The sequence below is a fragment of the Pseudonaja textilis genome, chromosome 5 (assembly GCF_049901715.1).
Source record: "Pseudonaja textilis isolate UNSWEBS1 chromosome 5, rPseTex1.2, whole genome shotgun sequence".
NCBI lineage: Eukaryota > Metazoa > Chordata > Lepidosauria > Squamata > Elapidae > Pseudonaja > Pseudonaja textilis.
The window spans coordinates 29,819,412-29,841,623 of record NC_141994.1 but is presented as its reverse complement, the minus strand read 5'-3'; the positions used below and the strand labels follow the sequence as shown (position 1 = coordinate 29,841,623).

At 41.2% G+C, this 22,212-nt stretch overlaps 1 protein-coding gene across 2 annotated transcripts in view; it reads left to right on the top strand.

Moving 5' to 3' along the window:
• Nucleotides 1-231: 231 nt before the first annotated feature.
• The window catches only part of TAFA2 (TAFA chemokine like family member 2), a 63,360-nt gene continuing 41,379 nt past the window's right edge, over nt 232-22,212 (top strand). Inside the window, exons 1-3 of one of the 2 annotated variants that reach the window (XM_087934431.1) lie at nt 232-262; nt 1,057-1,253; nt 22,031-22,137. In XM_087934431.1, coding sequence (XP_087790557.1) covers nt 22,032-22,137 — 106 coding nt within the window. In that variant the 5' untranslated portion in view covers nt 232-262; nt 1,057-1,253; nt 22,031. Of the gene's footprint in view, nt 263-794; nt 945-1,056; nt 1,254-22,030; nt 22,138-22,212 lie in introns of those variants that run through there. The other variant, XM_026703922.2, reaches the window with a different exon arrangement.

Genomic DNA, 22,212 nt, shown 5'->3' with positions numbered 1-22,212 from the left:
AATTCAAAATTGTGACCCAAAAGAGGCCCGTGTAGCCATATGACTTGGATTCAGTTTCTGCTGCAGCAATGGCCATTTTTATATGACTTGCCTAGGCCAATGGGGACTACAAGAAGCTGGCAGGATTTTTTTGTTTATGTTTTGTCCCTGGTCAGATAGCCAAACAAGACCCGAACTGGCACTGGTTTGCTTTTGCTTTTTTTCATACTGCTCGGCTCTTGTTTGGTTCAAGCTTGAAGCTTGGAGTGCTATATTTGCTTCTGTAAGTATTATTGTTTTTTGTTTTAAATGTTACTCTATGGTCCTTGCAAACAAACACTTTGGGAACTGCTCTGCTTTTTAAGGACTGTATTTCGCTATTGTGTTTGTAAGTACAGTCCTCTGCAAAGATAAATTGTGATTGCATTTGCCTTTAAAGTGCTTGTAGAAATGCTAGCCAGCATTTACACAATGCATTCTGTAACTGTTGTCTTTCCTTGTTTTTTATTTTGGAGATAAACATATATTACTGTAGTTTGTAAGTTTTAAATTTAAATTGCCTCCAGAAGTTGTGGGTGCCCCATCACTGAAAGCTTTTAAGAAGAGACTGGATAGGTATTTATCAGAAATACTGTACTGTCTTAAGAGAGCAGTGGGTTAGACTATTAGATGACCTCAAGGTCCCTTCCATCTCTGTTACTGTTACAAGTGAACTGTTCTGTAAACTCCTCCCTCACCTCCCTCTGAGGCTGGAGACTCTTAAGCTAGTGGCAAGTGGGTGTTGTTGGTTTTTTTGGTAGCAACAAATAGATTTTTAAGCATTGCAAACTGAGATCTGTGCAGCCTGTTGGAGACAATTTAGTTCTAGGCTGAAAGTTGATCCGGAAACAGCTGATGGGTGGCCAGCAGCAAAGGGGAAAGCTTCTCTTTTCAGGCAGCAATCAATTAACAAATTGGAGGAAATAGTAAGTCAGATCTTCGTTCATTTAATGAGTCATTTGATTCAATTAATTAATTTCATTTTAAACAATTGTAAAATTGAGTCTGATTCATTTGATGAGGGTTTTTTTTACTCAGAGCCTAATGGCCAGGCTCCAATAGGTTCGTACCTCAAAGACTACCCGTATTCCACCCTGTCTTAGTTTACTATCATGGGATCCCAGTTTCCAATATCCCTAACTCGGAATGAGTATCAATTTTGAGGATTGCACACCTGAAAGAGTTAGAATGGGCTAAGTCGATATAAAGTGATAATGACTTTTCTCAGAAGACAGGTGAATTTATAATTCAAAACTGAGTGTTTTAATGTATGTGCACATCTGTTTCTGTTTGTTTCAAATATTTTTGTTTTTTTGTCAGGTTTTCTATTCCTTTCCAAAATATATATGGCAATATCAGCAAACTTAATCAGATACTGTGCTTAGGCTGGCTTCTGCTGAATGATTTACATCACATTCATGTATACATTCTGCAAAATTAATGGGTTGCATAGAAGTTCCATCCTGTCTGTAGTACATTTTTTGGAAATACACCGTTGCCTCATCGATAACAGCTTGGTACTGTTAGGTGTAGTAAAAATAATGGGTAATAGCTGATGTCAAACCAGCAGCTAGTTTGTAAAATGCTGTGAATTAACAGATTTTGCTATTTATGTGGCATGCTATTTTTTTTTAACTGCAAAAGTAAAGCTGCACTGATTAACAATTTAGCTCCCAGTTTCCTTGCAAGTCTATAATCATGTGCCCTATGGAGAATAGAGTATACTCTGTTGCAAGAATTGTGCAAAAGATTAGTTGCTCCTTGGTGGCAGGTCTGCTTTAGCAGAGTGAATTGTACCTTTAATTTGTCTTCCCATATGACAGGGCATCTAATTATACTTTCTAAAATCTGCACTAAATTATACTTTTTAAACCCATAGTTGAAGGATATTTACATAAAAAGAGGTAAAGATTAAATAAATTGTTTAAAGTCATATCAGCAAATAATTTAAATGAGATTCCTTTTTTGTTCAGCATTTGAAGCTGAATGTTGTTTCCCGCCATGTTCCATATCAGTCAGTCAATCATGGCCAACAGGACCTAGTATTAATCTGTCTAAATACTTAAAATTAATTGCCTAAATTATAAAACCACTTTATGAATAAAATTCTGCAATGCTAATTACTGAGTTACAAATTCACACATTTTTGTTGTGATAAATGAGATATAATAGAAATCTTACAAACAGGCAATAGCATAGAAACCATAGAAAATGTTATATTTGTGTAATCATAAAATTAGAGAGCATTTTGCTGCATAAGAGATTGGCAGCTAAAATAAATTTTTGCAGCTCTCCTGGAAGTGTTAGGGTTATGATTCAAGATGATAGGATATTGATATTGTCGGAAGTGAAATTTCTGTTAGCAAAAGGAGTTACAGTAGTAGGCTCAAGTTGCTGTTAAAAGGACATTATCTCAGGTTTTTCCAATCACAGCTGATTCATTCAGCAAAAGGGGTGCTGTTGTACCTTCAGTTTAGTATCATAGACAGGCAAGACATTAAAGTGGGATACAGGAAGGAAAGATGGAAGGCTGAGTCAACCTTGAGCCTGGTGAGATTTTAACTGCCAAATTGCAGGCAACCGGCAGGCAGCAGAAGTAGCCTGCAGTACTGCACTCTAACCACTGTGCCACTTCTGGATTGCTGCTCCAGTTCATGATAGCCCCATGGCTGTGAGTGTTTTATATGAGAAACCACATTGACCTAGATAAGAGGCATCAAACTAGCGGCCTACCGGCCGAATGCATCATATGCAGACCACACCTAACCTGGCTCCACAAAGGCAAAAAACATTGCGATACATCTCAATACGTCATGTGATATGATCGAGTTTGACACCTGTACCCTAGATCATTCTGAATTCAGGGTTCCTAGAAAGAGGAAAGGATACAGAGAAAGACCATGACAGCTAGGGAATCCCTGGAAAAGTGATATTTGAGCCAGAAATAGAGCTGCATATGGGGATCACCCAGTTTCTAAATGCCATATGTGAAGAAATGCTGGCTTGAAACACAGTAATGTACAAGGATAGAAAAGAATGGAATGGAATAGAGTAGAATAGAATAGAATAATATAGCAGAGTTGGAAAGGACCTTGGAGGTCTTCTAGTCCAACCCTTGCTTAGGCAGGAAATCCTACATCATTTCAGACAAATGGAGGCAGAAAAAGAGGTGTTTCCATTGGCCCTTCTCTTCTTTTCCCCCTAGCCTCATTTTGCCAGCATTCGCAGGCAGGCTTGGCAGGTAGTCATGGCTTTTATTTTGTCAGCCCAAGGGCGGGGGGAAGGGGGGAAGGGGCTTAGAATGGTATGTAGGAAATCTGTCTCTGCAGCATCCATTGCTTGCCAGCAGGCAAGCAATAAAGCAGCAGCCACAGGCAAGCGCTCTGGGCCTCGGGTACCATAGAGAAGACAGTGGGGAAGGAAGGTATGCTAGGCCTCAGGGACTGTGGGAAAGATTGACAAGTTTGCTGGGCCTCGGGGACAGCAGGGAAGGCAGTGGGGAAGGCAGTGAGGAAGGCAGGCAAGCACGCTCAGCCTTGGGGACCACGGGGAAGGCAGGCAAGTGCGCTGGACCAAACCAGCTGAATCCCACCACTGATACAAGCCAACATTAGCAAGAAAAAGGAAAGGAAAATAAACAAATCAAAGAGAAAGCAAAAATTGTAAAAAAGAAAAATAGAAAAGGAAGAAAAGGAAGAAAAGGAAGAAAAAAAGATATAAAGTAGTGGCTCCTAATCTGTTTTACAGCAGTTTTAAGTACAATTATAAATTTACCTCTATGGTTACATGTCTTCTTTCTATTATTTATCATGTCTAATCATCAAAAGGATAAATCATATTAAATAATTATTTGTTCTATTTTATGCAGAAAACCCCATAAGTAGCTTCTAGACAGTAATAAATGAAGATGTTGTCTTTAAGCGAAGAAGTCATTTTAATTATCTCAGAAACTATTCTTCCATAATGAATAGTGCTGAATATTGCCATTTTTGTGCATACAATAATTTTGCTGCAGTTATAATTCACAAAAAAAAATTCCTTGATGTTTTTTCAACTATTTGCCTGTCAATTCCAAAAGGAAATTTCTTCTCAATTGTATGTTCATCTTTAAAATCCTCTGAATCATTGTATTTGAATCCAAGATATTACAACTTTTTATATAGCTACCAAATAAGATAAAATATGTTCTTATCACATTTCCAGCATAGAAGTTTCTTTATACATTCTAGGCAGTTTCTTTGGTGACATATACCAACAATGCAGCATTTTATTAAATTTTTGTTTAAGATTATAACATAGTGTAAAATTTAATCCTTTCAAGCACATTCAAAGTGCTTTTTCAAGAGGCAACTGGACTTTCTGGTAAGACCAGTTGCCTCTTGAAAAATCACCTTTGAGGCAACTGTTGGAAGAAATATCCTTCTGGGTTCAGTTCCAAATGGGGAAAAAACACTGGAAACATGGAGGCTGTTAGGAAAGATGTTTTAATGGTGGACAGCAGGACCACATGGCTTGAAGCTCCAAGGTGAAGGAAAAGAGAAGGAAGGACGGATATGCTGAGAGTGCCTGGGTTTTATAACCTTTGTTGGGATTTGAATTGGAGCTTGTATTCTGATTGGTTGTCAGACTCCCATGAGCCATACAGGGGCAACTCTGTAGGCTGTCCTGAGTTTCAGGCTTGGTTGAGCCTTGCTGGATGATGATGCACCGAAAGGGCTTTGGGCAATGGCTATAGTTTTACCTGGAGATCTTTGTTATGTAAAATATTCTGGCCCAGGCCTTAATGGCCCATCCATTAACAAAGGTGAGCTTCTACTTCTGAGGTGAGTTTCTGCTTCTGAGTTTCTACTCTTTTTAGGGGAAACATTCTGCCTTTTTAATATTTCCTAAGATATTTCAATTTTCTAGGAGAGGGGTGGGTACTAACTTCCTACACAACCATGACTTGGAGGACTGAGAATCTTAGTAGGCTTTCTACCACATATTTTACCATTGTTCCATCTGTACATTATGACCAAAACTTTTAGCCTACTTTATCATACTTTCATTTATTCTCTCATTTATTTTTCTTCTTGTTTCAAATTTAATAAGTGTATTACATTATAACAATTACATGTTCATCATTTGTCCAAGTAGTCCTTGAGTTATGACCATAACTAAGCCTTGCAATTACATTTGTAAGCTGTGAAAATCATAAAACAGATCACCACCTGATTTTATGGCCTGTTTTGCAATGGTTGTTAAGTGAATGTGGCAGTTATTAAGTTAACCCATTTTTCACTATAGTACTTTTTTTTCTGTAAAGTCAAAGAGAATCCCAGCATGTGATTGTGATGTGGGATCCTACAAATTGCTGTAAATGTGTGCCGGTATCCTCTTCATTCATATTCTAAAATGAAGTCACATGACTATGGGAGGAAGAAATGACATTGAAACTGTGAAACTAGGTCATAAGTAGTTTTTTTTAGGAGAGGGGCTGTTGTAACCTTGAACATTTATTTCTCAGAGATTAAGCAAATCAACCCTGTAGCTTTTTGTTTGTAGTTGCCAGAATCAATGAAAATCCACCCTGTATTCTATCCATCTTTCTTGTGAAACAGGATCCCCTGCACCCTAGATTTATAGACACTATCCATCCTCCAATTCTAGTAAACAGGAAGCAGGATATGAAGTGGAAGTGTTGTTAGAACCTAGATGCAGAGGTTGTATAACTTGGTATACTAGAAAGGCTCAGAGTCAGTGTCAGAAAGATCATGGGAGATACCAACAGAGCCACAGTTGATACATCACTTTCATGACCAATATTCCAACAAATCCCATTTTTAGCAACTACTGGCCTTGCAGGAATCTGATGATGATCAGGTTGAGTGCTTTTTCCTCTTTTATGAGATGGTGGGAGCCCCAGAAATAGCAAGAGACCAAAAATGGGGGAAGTAATAAGCTCCTTCTATGTCAGGCATATAGAGGCGGAGACAGGGGTGGGATTCTACCGGTTCTCACCTATTTGCTAGAACCGGTTGCTAACATTCTAAGCAGTTCGGAGAACCGGTTGTTAGAAGAAATTACTGGCCTCGTCCTGTAAGGAAGGCAGGAAGAAAACTTTCTGGTGTTGCTTACAGAAACTGCCTCTCTGTTAACCCTTATTACATTCTTGGCAGGACTAGACTTCCTGTCTCAGGAACGTCTCTGGAGTTTTTTCCCTCCTTTGCTGGTACTTTGCTTGTGTGGAGTGACCATTCAAAGTTACAATGGCACTGAAAAAAGTGACTTATGATCATTTTTCACACTTATGACTGTTGCAGCATCCTCATCCCCATGAGAGGCCAGGCGAGGTGATGCGTGCCTCGATGTGAGTGACACAGCCAATAATATGACCACCAAGCCATGCCCACCACCTAAGCCACGCCCACAGAACCGTTAAAAATTTGAATCCCACCCCTGAGTGGAGACCATAGATTCTTGAGACATAGGGAGATGTTCTCTCAACTATCTGATCTGTCTAAGGCAGGGGTGTCAAACTCAAGGCCTGCGGGCCAAATAAAACAAAGCCATAGAAGCCATTACATTACATAGTATTTAGTGAATACTACAGAATAAGTAGTACATAAAGTAGGGGTCCCGGCTTACTTTTATATTCTGTTGAAGTATATACTACTGAATAGTGATTCTAATGATCTAATTTTGATCTTAAAATTACTATTGTAAACAGTTGCCAGTTGCATACCCAGGTAGATCTGTGTAAATCACATAGAGATTGATTTGTAGATTACAGCTACATTTGCTCTAAATCTTTCTTCTCTGTGTTATGTTTTAAATCTTATTCTAGGCATGGAACAGGTAAAAATCTGTAAACTTTGAACATCTAACATACTTTGAACATATTTACCATATCTGTACTACAATCAACACTTTGGAAATGTCATCTTTCAGATAGTTTAAAAGATGCCTTATCATCAGCTTTGGATTAATATATTGTATTCCAGAGATGTGAAAAGACATTGGGCTTTTGTTAACATCACTGTTGTTGGCTAGCTCTCTCAACTATTACTGCTTTGCTGCCAGACTATTGTTGTCTTATACAGTTTTTAAATGGATAAAAAAAGCTTCTTCTTCTGCTTATCATTTTAAGTGGCAACCCAGCCACTAATGGATAAGAGCAGGTATTATATCCTTTTCTTCAGTACCGTAATTGCTGCTTTTATATCAGCATTTCATACTTTGAATGAGATGGTTTGTGAAATGGCTTATGTTCTCCAGGCTCAGGATGATGCAAGATCATTCAAATATGAAACATTAGAATGTCACATAAATTCCTTATATATTTAGTGTGTCTTACCTATTTTAATTAATAAAATAAATAATTAATTCACAAGATTCATCCTGTGAAAATGTTACTGTCAATGGTCCATTTAATGAACTCAACAGAAGTAGACACTTTCAGGGAATTTCAAGGTCCCAAAAGCAAAACTTTATTAAATACATCATTGAAGAACCAAAACCAGCTCAAATTTATGAATCAGTCTTTTGTTTGGGGAATAATCCGTATCTTTGCAGAAGTGTCCTTGGTGGGTACTTGGTTCTCATGGTGAAAGTCTGGAGCCTCTGCATTCCATCTCTCCTCCTCCCTCTCCCCAGTTCTTTAGCAAGTTGAAAAGCGATATGGTTCAGAAGAAGCATAAGAGGCTTCAATCTTGACAGTTATTCTAGCTGAATTAAAGTTGTAATTTATATTTCAGTGGCAATTGTTAGAGCTTTCCCAAACTAGGAGTATTTTACTTCTAGGTAAGCACAACTGCATGTAGAGAAGCTTCATTTTAATTTTATAAGCCAGATATTTTTTTCTTATCAACAGCACTTCCATCTTTTCTAGTTTTACTTTTACCTTGTCCCCTTCAACTGTCCATTACTGAGATGAATAATACCAAAGAGCACTGATTGGTTCCTTAGAATTTCAACTCCTTCCCTCAAAACGATGCTATAGAGCACTGCACACCAGAACAACTAGACACAAGAACAGTTTTTTCCCCAAAGCCATCACTCTGCTAAATAAATAATTCCCACAACACTGTTCAACTAAAGTGTGCACTACTATTACTGTTAATCTTCTCATCACTCCTTATCACCCATCCCCTCCCACTTGTGATTGTAGGACTGTAACTTTGTTGCTTGTATCCTTACAATTTATATTGACTGTTTCCTAGCATGATTTGGTTGTTGATTGTACCCTATGACTATCATTAAGTGTTGTACGTTATGATTCTTGATTCTTAACAAATGTATCTTTTCTTTATGTATACTGAGAGTATTTACACCAAGACAAATTCCTTGTGTGTCCAATCATACTTGGTCAATAAAGTATTCTATCTATCTATCTTCTATTTGTGGGAAGCTTAAAATATAGTGGTGATCAAAATAGTTATCTCCTTTACTCCATAATACTGAATGATTTTCTACAGCAATTTCATAAATATGTCAAATGATATGGAACAAGATTGAATTTTGAGAGAGACCATAGGCCAAAGATCTAGGTGCTTGGCAGTAGTGTCTGACACATCTCTCTGGATATATCCAAGAAGACGTACCATTACCATTAAGAGTGGTCCTAAGGCCTCATCCAGCCTGGTGGTGGGATTCAAAAATTTTTACTACCGGTTCTGTGGGTCTGGCTTGGTGGGCATGGCAGGGCAAGGATACTGCAAAATCCCCATTCCTTCCCCACCCCATTAACCTTTTTTCCAGCTCCATTCTCCTGTGCAGGGCTACAAAAGAAGACCCAGCCGATCAGCTGGGACTCGGGAGGCAGAGAATACTGTAGATGAGGTGGGGCCAGTCAGAGGTGGTATTTGCTGGTTCTCCAAACTACTCAAAATTTCTGCTACTGGTTCTCCAGAACTGGTCAGAACCTGTTGAATACCACCTCTGTAGGTGATCCAGAAAAATATGGTTCTGAAAGCCATTGAGAGATCCAGGAGAGGTGGTAGGGATCTCATCTACCTCCATGTAACAAATAGAGTAAAAATTGTTTCAGTACTGACATAAAGTTGTTAAAGAAGAGTATGTAGGAGCTATAGTGTGTATGCATGTGTGTGTGTGTGTGTGTATGTGTGTATATATATATATATATATATATATATATATATATATATACACACACACATACGTATATACGTATATATGTATATGTTTTCTGAGGTTCTCACGGGTATTTGTATGTGGATCTTTGGTTGTTCGGGTTTTCTCCCGCGTAAGCTTCGAAGTATCTAGGCAACGTTTCGATGAAGTCTCATTCATCATCTTCAGGCTTCTGTCTCCGGCTCTGTGCTTCTCAGAGTGATGTGAGATTGCAGTTGCTTCTTCCTTTTTTTTTTTTTTGCTGCAATCTCACATCACTCTGAGAAGCACAGAGCCGGAGACAGAAGCCTGAAGATGATGAATGAGACTTCATCAAAATGTTGCCTAGATACTTCGAATCTTACGCGGGAGAAAACCCGAACAACCAAAGATCCACATATATGTATACACACACACACACACACACACACACACATACATATATGTATATGTGTGTATATATGTATATGTGTGTGTGTGTGTATATATATATATATATATATATATATATATATATTCTTAAGTTTTCATGGGTATCTATATGTATGGTATTCAGCTTTGTTCGGATATTTTCCCACGTCATTATAGTTGTACTTTTAAAGTTGTAGCGACGTTTCGGCAGAATCTCATCTGCCATCATCAGGCTATACAATACAATATACAATATGCAATACGCAATATGCAATACAGAAGCCTGATGATACAGAAGCCTGATGACCCAATCAAGTCACACCCCCACTAGCAGTTAAAAGGAAGAAGCAGCTGCAAGCTCACATTACTCTGAGAAGCACAAAGCCGGAGACACAAGCCTGAAGATGATGAATGAGACTTCATCGAAACGTTGCCTAGATACTTCCAATTTTACACGGGAGAAAACCTGAATAACCAAAGATAGATAGATAGATAGATAGATAGATAGATAGATAGATAGATAGATATAGATATAGATATAGATATAGATATAGATATAGATATAGATATAGATATAGATATAGATATAGATATAGATAATTTTCTCTTAAGTTTTTGCAGGTACTTACATGTATGGTATTCAGCTTTGTTTGGGTGTTTTCCCACATCATTGTAGTTGTGCTTTTAAAGTTGTAACAACGTTTCGGCAAAATCTCATCTGCCATCATCAGGCTTCTGTATTGTGTCCGTTCTGTATTGTGTTATATATGTGTTATATGTTAAATGTAGAAATAATTATATAATAGTATAATATATACTATAGAATATAGAATAGTAACCTATATAATTAGAAACTATGTCAATATGAGTGAATACCGATACTGGAATGCTGTAGTGAATGGAAGTGTGGTATGATGGTGGAAATATGATTAATAAAAATTTACTTTGGGAAAAAAAAAACTGTTTCAGTATTGTAACTTGCATGATATTTCAAAGGAATGTATCCAGAAAACCAGTTTTATTCAGATATATGTGGAGTTCTTAGGTTATAATTTATTTTATTTCATCTTATCACAAAATCAAATATTTTGGACATATTTATAATCAGTGAGTATTTCTACATTTAAGGAGTTTTTTTTTCAACAAAGTCTGGTATCAGCTTTACTAGGTGAGCAGACAGAAAACAAGATCAGTAATTCTATTATATTGTAAGGCTACATTAGCAGAAACTCACACTCTGAAAGTGCAATTTTCCCCATCCCTTTATAACTTGGAAATTAGAGAGAGTCTCTTCTGAGCATCTTGTTCTACTGGATTATTCAGCTGTGAATTATACTGTCCCTTATATGATGATTCCCTAAGCAGCATCTCTGGGCCCAGTCTCCCAAGGTCATTCCCACATACCATTACATCTCCATTAAGATACAACGGCACATCCACATTTAAGGAAGCATTGACCACTCATTTAACTATGGAGCCAGTCCCAATTTGTGGACCAGAAAGCACAATGGTTAACTAAACTAGTGGTAGATATAATCCCGCTTCATTCTTTGGTCATATTCTCAAGATCTATATGCTATAAATGATTCATATGAACCTTACAAATTGATGGAAGATATGCTGGAGTGTGCTGTGTCAGTGCAATGGAAGCTGAAAAAAGGCATTCTTTGATGTTTTCATTAATATAGTATTTCAAATGAACTTGAACACAGACCTGACTCCATGTACAGCTGATTAGACACGAGAGCTCCTACATATGTACTCTGTCTATCTGCTTCTTAGCTTCCTGATAAATCAAGATGCTGAATGAGTTCTAGTGGAAGGAAGAGAGCACTTAGGAATTATAGTGGAAACTATCCAAACATTTCCATGTTGCACAAATCAACCAGATGTCTTGCAGTATCTGTGACAGAGAGAATGGAAAATTCCTCAGATTAAAACAAGATCTATTAGTCAATATTAGTTGTTCTTCCACTTCAGCAGTGATCTTTGGCATTTATTAGACCAAAGCTAACTAGAAGATGATATACTGATTTACAGGAAATAGAAAGTTTCTATGCTTTTACAATACCAAGACCACCTGGACAAAATTTCTCGCAAGCATGTATCCTGCTGTATGCTTGAGGCTAGATACTAATTAGGAGAAGCCTATTATCATTATGGGAGATAAGAAATCTAGGTAGTCTTATGCTGTACCAGAAATCACCTTGACTTGCTCAGTGAGAGAGACTATTGAACTGCTGAGTGGTTGATATATTATCAGGTTCCTGTGGTGCTATATAGCCATCTAAATGCAACATCATATATTCAAAATTAGAACCCTGTTGGTTTGAGCTTCTGATCATAGATAAATTTAATTTGGCTGTAGTCCACAAATGTTTATGTCACAATTCATTAGTTTTCAAGGAGTGATCACATGACTTTTACTGCAATAACATTACATGGATACCCTTCTGGAATTCATTAGAATATCATGTTTTCCCGTACCCTATTACATTAGCATTTTGCCATTAAACTGAAACCTGAGTTTACAAAATAACAGTATTATGGCTTTAATTTCTGTGATTATCTATTTGTGCAAGTATCTTAGCAATTATATTTTAATGTACTTTGTTATCAGTTGTACTAACTAATTAGTATTCTTATTGAAATGCATCTTAACATATATTTGTAAGATAGGTATTGCTCTGCTTTTTAAGAGAGTGGCAAAACAGTCAATTAAGTTCTAGGATTCTCATATGCTAAATTGCAGTTCTTACAGAAAATAAAACAATTGGCTCAGAGCTCAGAATTTGTTTCTTGTATTAAATGAAGAAATGATAAATTCTCTTTTTGTATGCTTCAAGTCCTGAAAACAGTTTTTTAAAAAACAAAACTATATTGTTCCAAAGCTTTGCATCCAATTATATGACACATAATTCAAATCAAATAGTTTTATACTTCCTTTGTATAGAATGATATTAAATATGACACTTATCTGAAACTGCTAATATTAAGTATGAAAGTTTTCCCATAACTTTTTCCAACAGTAACATATTAAATTATTTTCACATTTAAAAAGTACAATTTATTATTTATTTATTACAAAAGCAGACTAAAGTGATCTTCAGTGGAAACCTCTTCCTGCTGCTGATTCTGTTTTTCAATTTGTATCATATGTCCATGCAATATTATAGAGGAGTCCTAGTAACAAGGCATTGCTAAGGCATCTCTTACTGCATTATGAACAAGACTGCAGTTATGATCTGCAACAGTTGTCATTTCCGTGATGCCTCCACTGTAGAGCCTCATCTTTCAGTCATGGACATGGTATTTCCTTGCTATGCTCCGTAGCAATAGACTACTCTTTCTTATGAATTACATTTAGCTCTTCTCTCAGAGCATTATGAATACACTTTTTTTGTCCCATGTTATGGACTTAGTATTAATTTTAGTTTCATATTTTAACTTTGTATATTCTGATTTTATTTATAAAATGTTGCCTTGAATATAGAGCAGATTTGAAAGACAGGATAAAAATGAAAGAAAAAAGAAAAAAAATTGTATTGAATGCAGTTTGACATCATTTGCTTACTTCCAGAAGTATCAAAGCCATCATTAGAACTGATTGCTTGTTACTGTTTACAAATAAGTGGATATAGATTGGAGAGAAAATAATTGCATAATGTGGGTAAATGGTCACAGCGTGGTCTATTTGTACTTCGTTTACAATAAAAATGAAGTATGAATTACTGCTATATTTTAAACAGTGATGTTTAGAAAGCTAAGAATTATGTTGAAGTAGTTTTCAGCTACTAACAACACATTGATTTGCTCCATAATGATCTATCCCTAAACTGATATCCCAGATCTTTCCAAAGTGCACTCATCGCCCTTGTAACTGAGTCCATCCATCTTGCTCCTGCATATCCTCTTCCCTTTACTTCTGCTTTCCCCAACATCAGATCCATTTCTATATCTTTGCATAATGTGTATGAATTATGCAATATTGTTTAAAATATCATTTCTTCCATTAATTCACTGGTTTGATTTTGAAGTTCATTTACTAAATTTTAGATTTAGGTTTCCATCTGCAGAAGAAAAATATTAATATACTGTTCTTCTCACAGCATTTCTATAAATTAACCTTTTAAAATATTTTTATAAATAATTTTATTTTCTTAATACTACAGAAAAGAGGAACTGAAAAAATGTGAACAGAATACAAACAAAACAATAAATAAAAATCTAAATAAAAAATCTAAAAATCTAAATAAACCAAATTAATATATATGTAAAACAAAAACAAAAAACTAAAAAATAATAATACCACTGTTCTGTGTTCTCAGGAGATCCAGCCTTTTTGAACCTGGTACTCTGCTAATATGATTAAGTTGATGGCCCAATTTATTTGAAGGTTGTCACTTATTATTATTATTAAATCTATTTATGGCACATCTTATAGTTCAAGGTGACTGCGTGACATTTGGAATCTGCTGATGTATAATCCCCAAAATAAGTTTATATTGTCATCAATGCCTCTCCAAAAGATAATTTTAAATGTTTTTTAAAAATACAGCAGACATTAGGATTACATCCCAGAGAATACACCAAAGCTCAAACTGAACTACTGCAAAATAAGAACATAACAAAGGTGGAAAAAGTCCACAGATCATCTTGACTAATTATGAGGAACAGAGGAATCATTTAGAACAGACATGTCAAGCATAAGGCCCATGATGGATCCAGATTTGGCCTGCAGGGCCACCCTAGAGACTTTGAGGAACCAGTCCCTGCTGCCCTGACCACAGCCCGCCCCAGGTGGATGCCTGCCAGCGTATGCATAGTAGGAGAAGTATGTCCAGCAGCAGAAGCCTACCGGCCCCTCGGCTGCTGCACTATGGGGCTCCTCAGTCCATGCAGTGCAGGTGGAGGTGGAGCACTACAACCACTGGGCTGGCTCTCCAAGTAGCATACAGAGGCAGAGACACAGTGGGGGAGGCACATGACCTGGCCTACTGGATGTGCAGGGCGACCACATGGCCACCTGCCAAGTCCCAGCTGTAGCAGCCATGGGCAAACAATGACAGATGGTGGATTTGCGGCAAGCCAGCCAGCCAGTTGCTATCAAAGCCACGCTAAGTGCTTGGTCCCCACTGTCCAACCTTATCTTCCAGCGAGCCTATTCCCCTCCCTTCCTGCTCACCAAGGTTATTTGGCATGGGTGGTGTTATGTCCTGAGGACTCAAGGAGTTCTCACTCAGGTCCACTCACTTTGTGTGGGCGATATTCCCCCATTCCCATTGGTTGGTTCTCCCCAGCAGCCAGCTATAAAAGCAGGCTGCGGGGTCCAACTGGGCTGATTGCTGCGAGCCAGTTCCAGGCTTGGCAAGCACGGTCAGCCCTTTATTTGTAAAATAAAGTACTGTTGCACTCATGCTCTGGTTCAGCCTCTCATTGCTCAAACTTAACACTGGCGACGAGGATGGGATGGCTACCAGATGCACCTTGCAACCGCTGAGTCACTAGCCACCCGATCCGCAGCCCAGAGAGAGCGATCGGCTGGCGATAGGAAACGCTGATCCGCAGCCAGAGAGAGCGGTCAGCTAACAAAACGAGCGATCAAAAAGAGCAAACGCAGATCCGCAGCCAGAGAAAGCGGTCTGAGTCAAAAAGTTAGAAGCGTCTGTAGCCGCTTGTTAGCCCCGCTACGGGGAAAGTGAAGCGCTGCGAGCCGCAGCCGCTCTGCATTTGGCGCGAAATTCAAACGGGTGTCATTTGAATTTCGAGCCAGTAGGAATCACAGCACAGCGCTGTAGAGAGTCACTAACGCCCACTTTTTTGGCGCGAATCTAGACACCTCCAACGGCTAGCAGCCAACGTGGTAACCCAGAGAGAGAAAGAGAGGTTAGCAAAAAACCTCTCCAGAGCTGATTTCACTAGTAACTCACGAGCGCTCGTAGTCCCAGAGAGATTTTTTCCGCAGGTAGCCCAGCCGTTCCAGCACCATGAGTTCCAACCCAGTATTCCCCGCGTTTAAACCAGACGAAGAGAAGTGGGAATCGTATAAGAACCGTTTCAATCATTACATCGATGCGGTCGGCCTGGCGGATGCGGGAGAGCATCGGAAAAATCCTATTTCCTAATCTACTGCGGAGCCACCGTTTACGATACCGCCGCAGCACTCGTGAGCGCCGAGAGAATTAAAAACGTTCCGTGGTCCGGTTGCTTGAGATCCTCACTAACCACTACGCTCCCAGACCTTCACAAATCGCCAGGAGGTTCACGTTCCCGTATGAGGAAGCAATCAAGTAAGGAGACCATCAATCAATATATGGCCGCCCTCAGAACAGCAGCCCTGCACTGCGGGTTTGGAACATACCTGGAGGACATGCTCCTCGATCAATTAGTTTGTGGGGTCAAGGATCTCAACCTACAGAGGCGACTGCTAGCTAAAAAGACCTCAACCTTGCGCAAGCGGTAGAGGAGGCCCTAGCAGCCGAGCTAGCAATGAACTCAGCCACCGAAATTCAGGGCCCAAGTGCCAAGCTAGCATCGTTCCCAGTCCATTCCGAAGAGGTGGAAGCGGAGGAAGCCCACAACGATGAGAACGATGTCCATCGCCTCACCAATGACAGACGGTCGCAGGTAGGGGCCAAACAAGAATACACCGGTCCACCCAAGCACATCACGCTGTGCCTAGCCTGTGGGGGATCACATCAAAGGGCCACCTGCAAGTTTAAAGGAGCCGTTTGCAACAACTGCCATAAGAGGGGGCACATTGCGAGAGTCTGCCAAGCCCCCAAAGCGCTGCACACAGACCCCGTCCTCCTGCACTCGGGACCACAGAGGCAAGTATTAAACTGTCGCACGCACCACCTTGCCAGGCGTACTGGCCACACTGTTAGTAAAATTTCTCTCTCCGTTTCCCTAGAAGGTAAACCGTGCCACATGGAGGTTGACACAGGGTCAGCGCTCTCAATAATCTCGTGGAACACCCTCAAGAGACTCCACCCCAGCCTATCTACTACCCGGCTTCAGAGATGCCAGTTCGGTCTGAAGGATTACCAGGGGAAGGCCATTCCCGTGATCGGCAGAGGCAAGTTCTTTGTCAGTTTTAGAGCTTTTAAAGGCCACCTACCTCTAGTGGTAGTTAACGGCAATCTACCCACCTTATTGGGGCTCGATTGGTTTCCCCACCTCGGCCTAGGGTTAACAGGAGTCCATGCTGTCTCAACCTCAGACACTGACTCCTTATTCGCTGACTACGCAGATGTGTTCAGCGAAGAGCTGGGGTGTTATAATGGAACCCCATCTCGTTCACCGTTGACCCCCAGGCAGTCCCAATCAGATTAAAACCACGTAGAGTTCCATTTGCTATTCGACCAAAACTAGACGCTGAATTGGATAAACTACTAAAACAAGGGGTCATTGAGCCAACAGATTTCGCCAAGTGGGAGACGCCCATTATCACACCCCTCAAAAAGATGGTAGCCTGAGAATTTGCTCGGACTACAAGACAACAATCAATAAATATTTACAAGTTAGCGCCTACCCTGTGCCCGTCATTCAGCACTTATTGCACACATTCGAACCGGGCAGTATTTTTGCTAAATTGGACATGTCTCAAGCATATCAACAGTTCCCTGTTGATAACCAAACAGCGGAACTTCAGACCATCGTCACTCACAGGGGTGCCTTCCGATGCAAGCGTCTCCCAATTTGGCGTAAGTGTTGCCCCGGTATTTTTCAGTCCCTCATGGAGCGGATTTTACAGGGCCTCCCTGGTGTAGTACCCTACTTCGACGACATCTTGGTCTCGGCCAGGACAGACCCCAACTCTTCCAGAGAGTGCGAGCAGTGTTAGAGAGGTTCAGACAGCATGGCCTCAAGTTAAAAAAAGAAAAATGCGCCATTGCCACTAGACAGGTGGACTTTCTGGGTTATAAAATTGACGCCTCTGGCATTCACCCCCTGGAGTCCAAGGTTAGGGCGATCCACGAAGCTCCCACACCGACCTCCAAAACGGAACTACAAGCTTTCTTGGGGCTCCTAAACTTTTATGCATCCTTCTTGCCCCATAAAGCCTCAGTAGCCGAACCCCTACACAGATTACTAGACAAAAAGTCACCGTGGCACTGGGGGCACAAAGAAGACCAGGCGTTTAACGCCGTCAAATCACTACTTACGTCAGAGGCAGTGCTCATCCAATTCGACCCCAACCTTCCTTTAGTACTGGCAGCAGACGCATCCCCTTTTGGAATTGGGGCGGTCCTTAGTCACCGACTCGCCAATGGCGCCGAGGCCCCCATCGCCTTTTTCTCCAGGACGCTCTCGGCCACGGAGCGAAATTACAGCCAAATTGACAAGGAAGCCCTAGCAGCTGTTGCAGCCGTGAAAAAGTTTCACAAATTCCTTTTTGGCCACTTCTTCGAACTGGTCACCGACCATAAGCCCCTTCTGGGCCTACTGGCCGGCGACAAACAGACACCTCAAGTCCTCTCCCCTCGGATGACACGGTGGACACTTTTCCTAGCGGCCTACTCATACAAACTTATCCACCGCCCGGGCAAAACTCTATCCCACGCTGACGCGCTCAGTCGCTGCCCCTTACCCGCTCCGGCTGAAGACCCAGCTCCTGTCAATGCCATTTTTGAAATCACACAGTTGGACCTGCCCATCACCGCCCTTGACATCGCCGCCAAAACCAAGGCAGACCAAACGCTCGCCCAGGTGCTCGACTGGGTGAGGAGGGGTGGCCGGGAGGCAACGTTAATAACAAATTCGCACCCTTTAAGACTCGCATGCAGGAGCTGTCCAGTTTGCAGGGTTGTCTTCTGTGGGGCACTCGAGTGGTCATTCCGACCTCGCTGCGTCCGAGTCCTGGAGGCGTGCACGAGGACACCCGGCATTGTGAGAATGAAGGCGTTGGCACGCAGCTACATGTGGTGGCCGGGTCTAGACGAGGACATTGTCAATTGGGTAAGTTCCTGCAGCATTTGCCAGGAATCCCGTCCTGCTCCCCCATCGCCACCCCTACCAGATGGGAGAGCGCCAGCGCCCTTGGTCTAGAATCCATATCGATCTGGCCGGCCCGTGCATGGAAAGATGTTCCTAGTGGTCGTGGACGCTTATTCCAAGTGGATAGACGTGGCACAGCTATCCACGACCACCACACTAGCAATCACCAACGTGTTAACGCGCCTGTTCGTTACACATGGACTACACGACTCCTTGGTCTCCGATAATGGCCCACAGTTCGCATCAGTAGAATTCAGCCGCTTTGCAGCCAACCTTGGCATTCGCCACATTTTCACAGCCCCATTTCACCCTGCGAGTAATGGGTTGGCTGAAAGGGCCGTCAGGACCACCAAAGAGGCCCTCGCTAGGTTTGGCAGAGATGACTGGCACCACAAACTCTCACGGTTCCTGATGAGCCAGCACTCAACCCCCTGTGCAGTCACCAATAAGTCCCCAGCGGAACTTCTGATGGGCCGGCGCCTGAGGACTGTATTAGATAGACTGCACCCACAATACTGCCCTGACTCTCCCCTCGCTTCCACTTCGGGGGTTAGACATTTTATGTTACAGGAGCCGGTATTCGCAAGGAATTTCGCTGGGGACCCGCTTTGGATTCCGGGCGAGGTCATCGCCGTCACCGGGCCAAGATCGTATAGAGTCAGGCTGGAGGATGGTCGCGTCTGGAGGAGGCACATAGACCAACTCAGAAGGCGCCTCAGCAACCTCGCAAACAAGAATCCAGAGCCTCCAGTCGAAGGGGAACCGTCTCATCCGCCGCCCAGCCACATCGCACCCAGCGACCAGTCTGCGCCAGCGGTCGTTCCGGTCAGCCCAAATTCGGACAACAGCGCCCAGAGAGTTGACCAACCTGATCCAACCCACGAGAGCTCGACCCCAGAAACCAACCCGGTGGTTCCCGAGGATGCCCAGTCCAGAGAGAGTGTTGGCGACACTATGCCAGCTCAACCGTCACAGATTGATACCGAACAGACAGACAATGTTCCCGAGTTGCGCCGCTCCGGACGCCAACACAACCCCCCCGTCTACCTCAAGGACTATGCGTGTTCCCATCTGGGGGGAAGGGGTGTTATGTCCTGAGGACTCAAGGAGTTCTCACTCAGGTCCACTCACTTTGTGTGGGTGATATTCCCCCATTCCCATTGGTTGGTTCTCCCCAGCAGCCAGCTATAAAAGCAGGCTGCGGGGTCCAACTGGGCTGATTGCTGCGAGCCAGTTCCAGGCTTGGCAAGCACGGTCAGCCCTTTATTTGTAAAATAAAGTACTGTTGCACTCATGCTCTGGTTCAGCCTCTCATTGCTCAAACTTAACAGGTGGGTGGGTAGAAGGCTCACTGGAGGACAAGGTTGGATGGCAGGGGTCAAGCACACAAGGGGTATGGAAGTGATGGTGACTAGCTGGGCTGCCTCGCTGCAATGCCACCATCTGTCTTTGCTCCTTGGGTGAATCAGGCACGGTACCAGCCTTGCTGCTGCTTCTCTCTGCCGGAGACACCTGGATCCCCGCAGGCCTGCCTGGTCCCCAAGAGGTGGCCCCTGACATGAGCAATGTTGAGCTGGCCATGTCCACCCAGTCAACCATGCCCACCCAGCCACACCCACCCTGGCCATGCCTCCAGCCTCCCAAGGGCAACCACAATGCTGATGCACCACTCAATGAAATTGAGTTTGATACCCCGATTTAGAAGATGACATTCTGACAGGAATCCTGGACTCCAGCTGGATAGGGAACATTTTATATATAATCTGGAAATAAATTGATAGTCAGTGTAATCAGTGGTGGGATTCAGCTGGTTCGCATCAGTTCAATAGAATCAGTATCTAATTTTTTATTGATGTCTGCGAACTGGTTAGATGTGTTCTGAAAAAACCCTTCCCAAAAGTCCAAGAGAGGAACAATGGAAATTTTCAATCACGTCACTCAGGTGAAAACTGAGTCAGATGGTAGGGACTGGGCCTGTACATAAGGTGGCAACCCAGGGCCAAAGCACCAGCAGAGCACCAGAGGGTTGGGGAAGGTGCTGAAGTGAGCGGGCATCCTGCCTGCCATGCCAGCTGCCCCTTTCAGGCCAGAGCTGGAATGCTGTCATGATTAAGTGCCAGTAGATGCTGGCCTTCTCTTCGGTGGGCCTAGGCAGCAACTAGAGAGAAACGGGCCCATTTCAGCACCTGGTGCCCAGATGCCCTCGCTTCCCCCAAGCATTTCTTTGCCAATAGTATAGAATCACAGAAGTGCTAAACTTATCCTACAGTGCCAAAATGTCACGAGTGAAGAGTCTTCAGTTTCATTTCTTCATGAATTGCTTCTGCTATATATGGTTTTCAGCTGTCTTACTAGTTCATCATGCTTGAGTGTTTTAAAATTACTATCTCCCTAAAATATTATGGGTTTTTTGTAGTTTCCAAAGCTTATATCTCCTTATCTCCTTGTTGTGTATGGAGGGCCATTTTTAGCTATATAACTTACCTGTATATGTATAAATCACTGCTTACATTTGAATCTTTGGCATTTTTACCAATCAGAAATCTTTGAAATTGGGCTGGGTGTATTATAATATTTGAAATGCCTGTAAGTAGAATAAGCTAAACTGACTTTTATTCTGGAGTCCTGACTGCTCTAGAAGCTTTCTACAATGATTGTATTGCAGATGTTTCACCAAGTGCTTTGTTTTTTATGACGGTTTGGAGCATTGTGCCTATTAGGCACAATGTTATTAGCAGAGTTCTTCTTGTCAGTCACAACATTTTAGAAATTTCTGTACTGCTTTATCTCCCAACGATAAACCTTCCACTGTTTGAGTAATACATATAGTTTTTTCTGGAACTATTATAGATAATATAGCCTCACTGTCACAATTGGGCCACAACTGGGCAGTTATGTTATTGTACATTTTTGTTTCTTTGAATTTAATAATAATTAATTTAATATTAATTAATTAACAGTATTTATGTACTATCCCCATTGATGTAAATTTTGGGAAATGCTTAAAGTCCAAACAAGGAAGCAGGAATGAGGAACTGATATTAATAGTTCTTGTAGAATTAATGAGCTCCTGCTGATCCTTAGTATTAAGTATTTTTAACTTATTTTTTTATTTAAAACATTTATATAGTTGCCTATCTTCTAACCAATTTTGGGTGCTCCAGTCAAAGTATTAGTAACATATTAAGCACCCAATTTGTTTTGAATTCATGGTTTGGTAGCATTCAAGTGAAAGTATCTTTGTCTGGACTTGCTAAATGCCCATCCATGAATCTCACATATTTAGAACCATTATATGAGACTTTTGTTTGGGCAGAAAGATTTAAGTGGATGAACTGAACTAGATCTGACTTTATGTTAAAGAGATTAACTTCCTGTTGTATTTGGCAAGTAACTGATTTGTATGTGTTTGGAAATGTTTTTAACTATTTTTATAAAGTGAAAAAATATATTTTGGAAATTTTTCATTTTGTGTATTTTTTCCTTCTAGGATGAATAAAAGATACTTGCAGAAAGCAACGAAAGGAAAACTGCTAATAATAATATTTGTTGTAACACTGTGGGGGAAAATAGCATCTGGGGCAAATCACAACAAAGGTAAGAAACAACGTTCTATGTATCAATGTGGTAGGACAAAGTGATTTAAAGCAGAGTTTCTCGACCTCTGTAGTT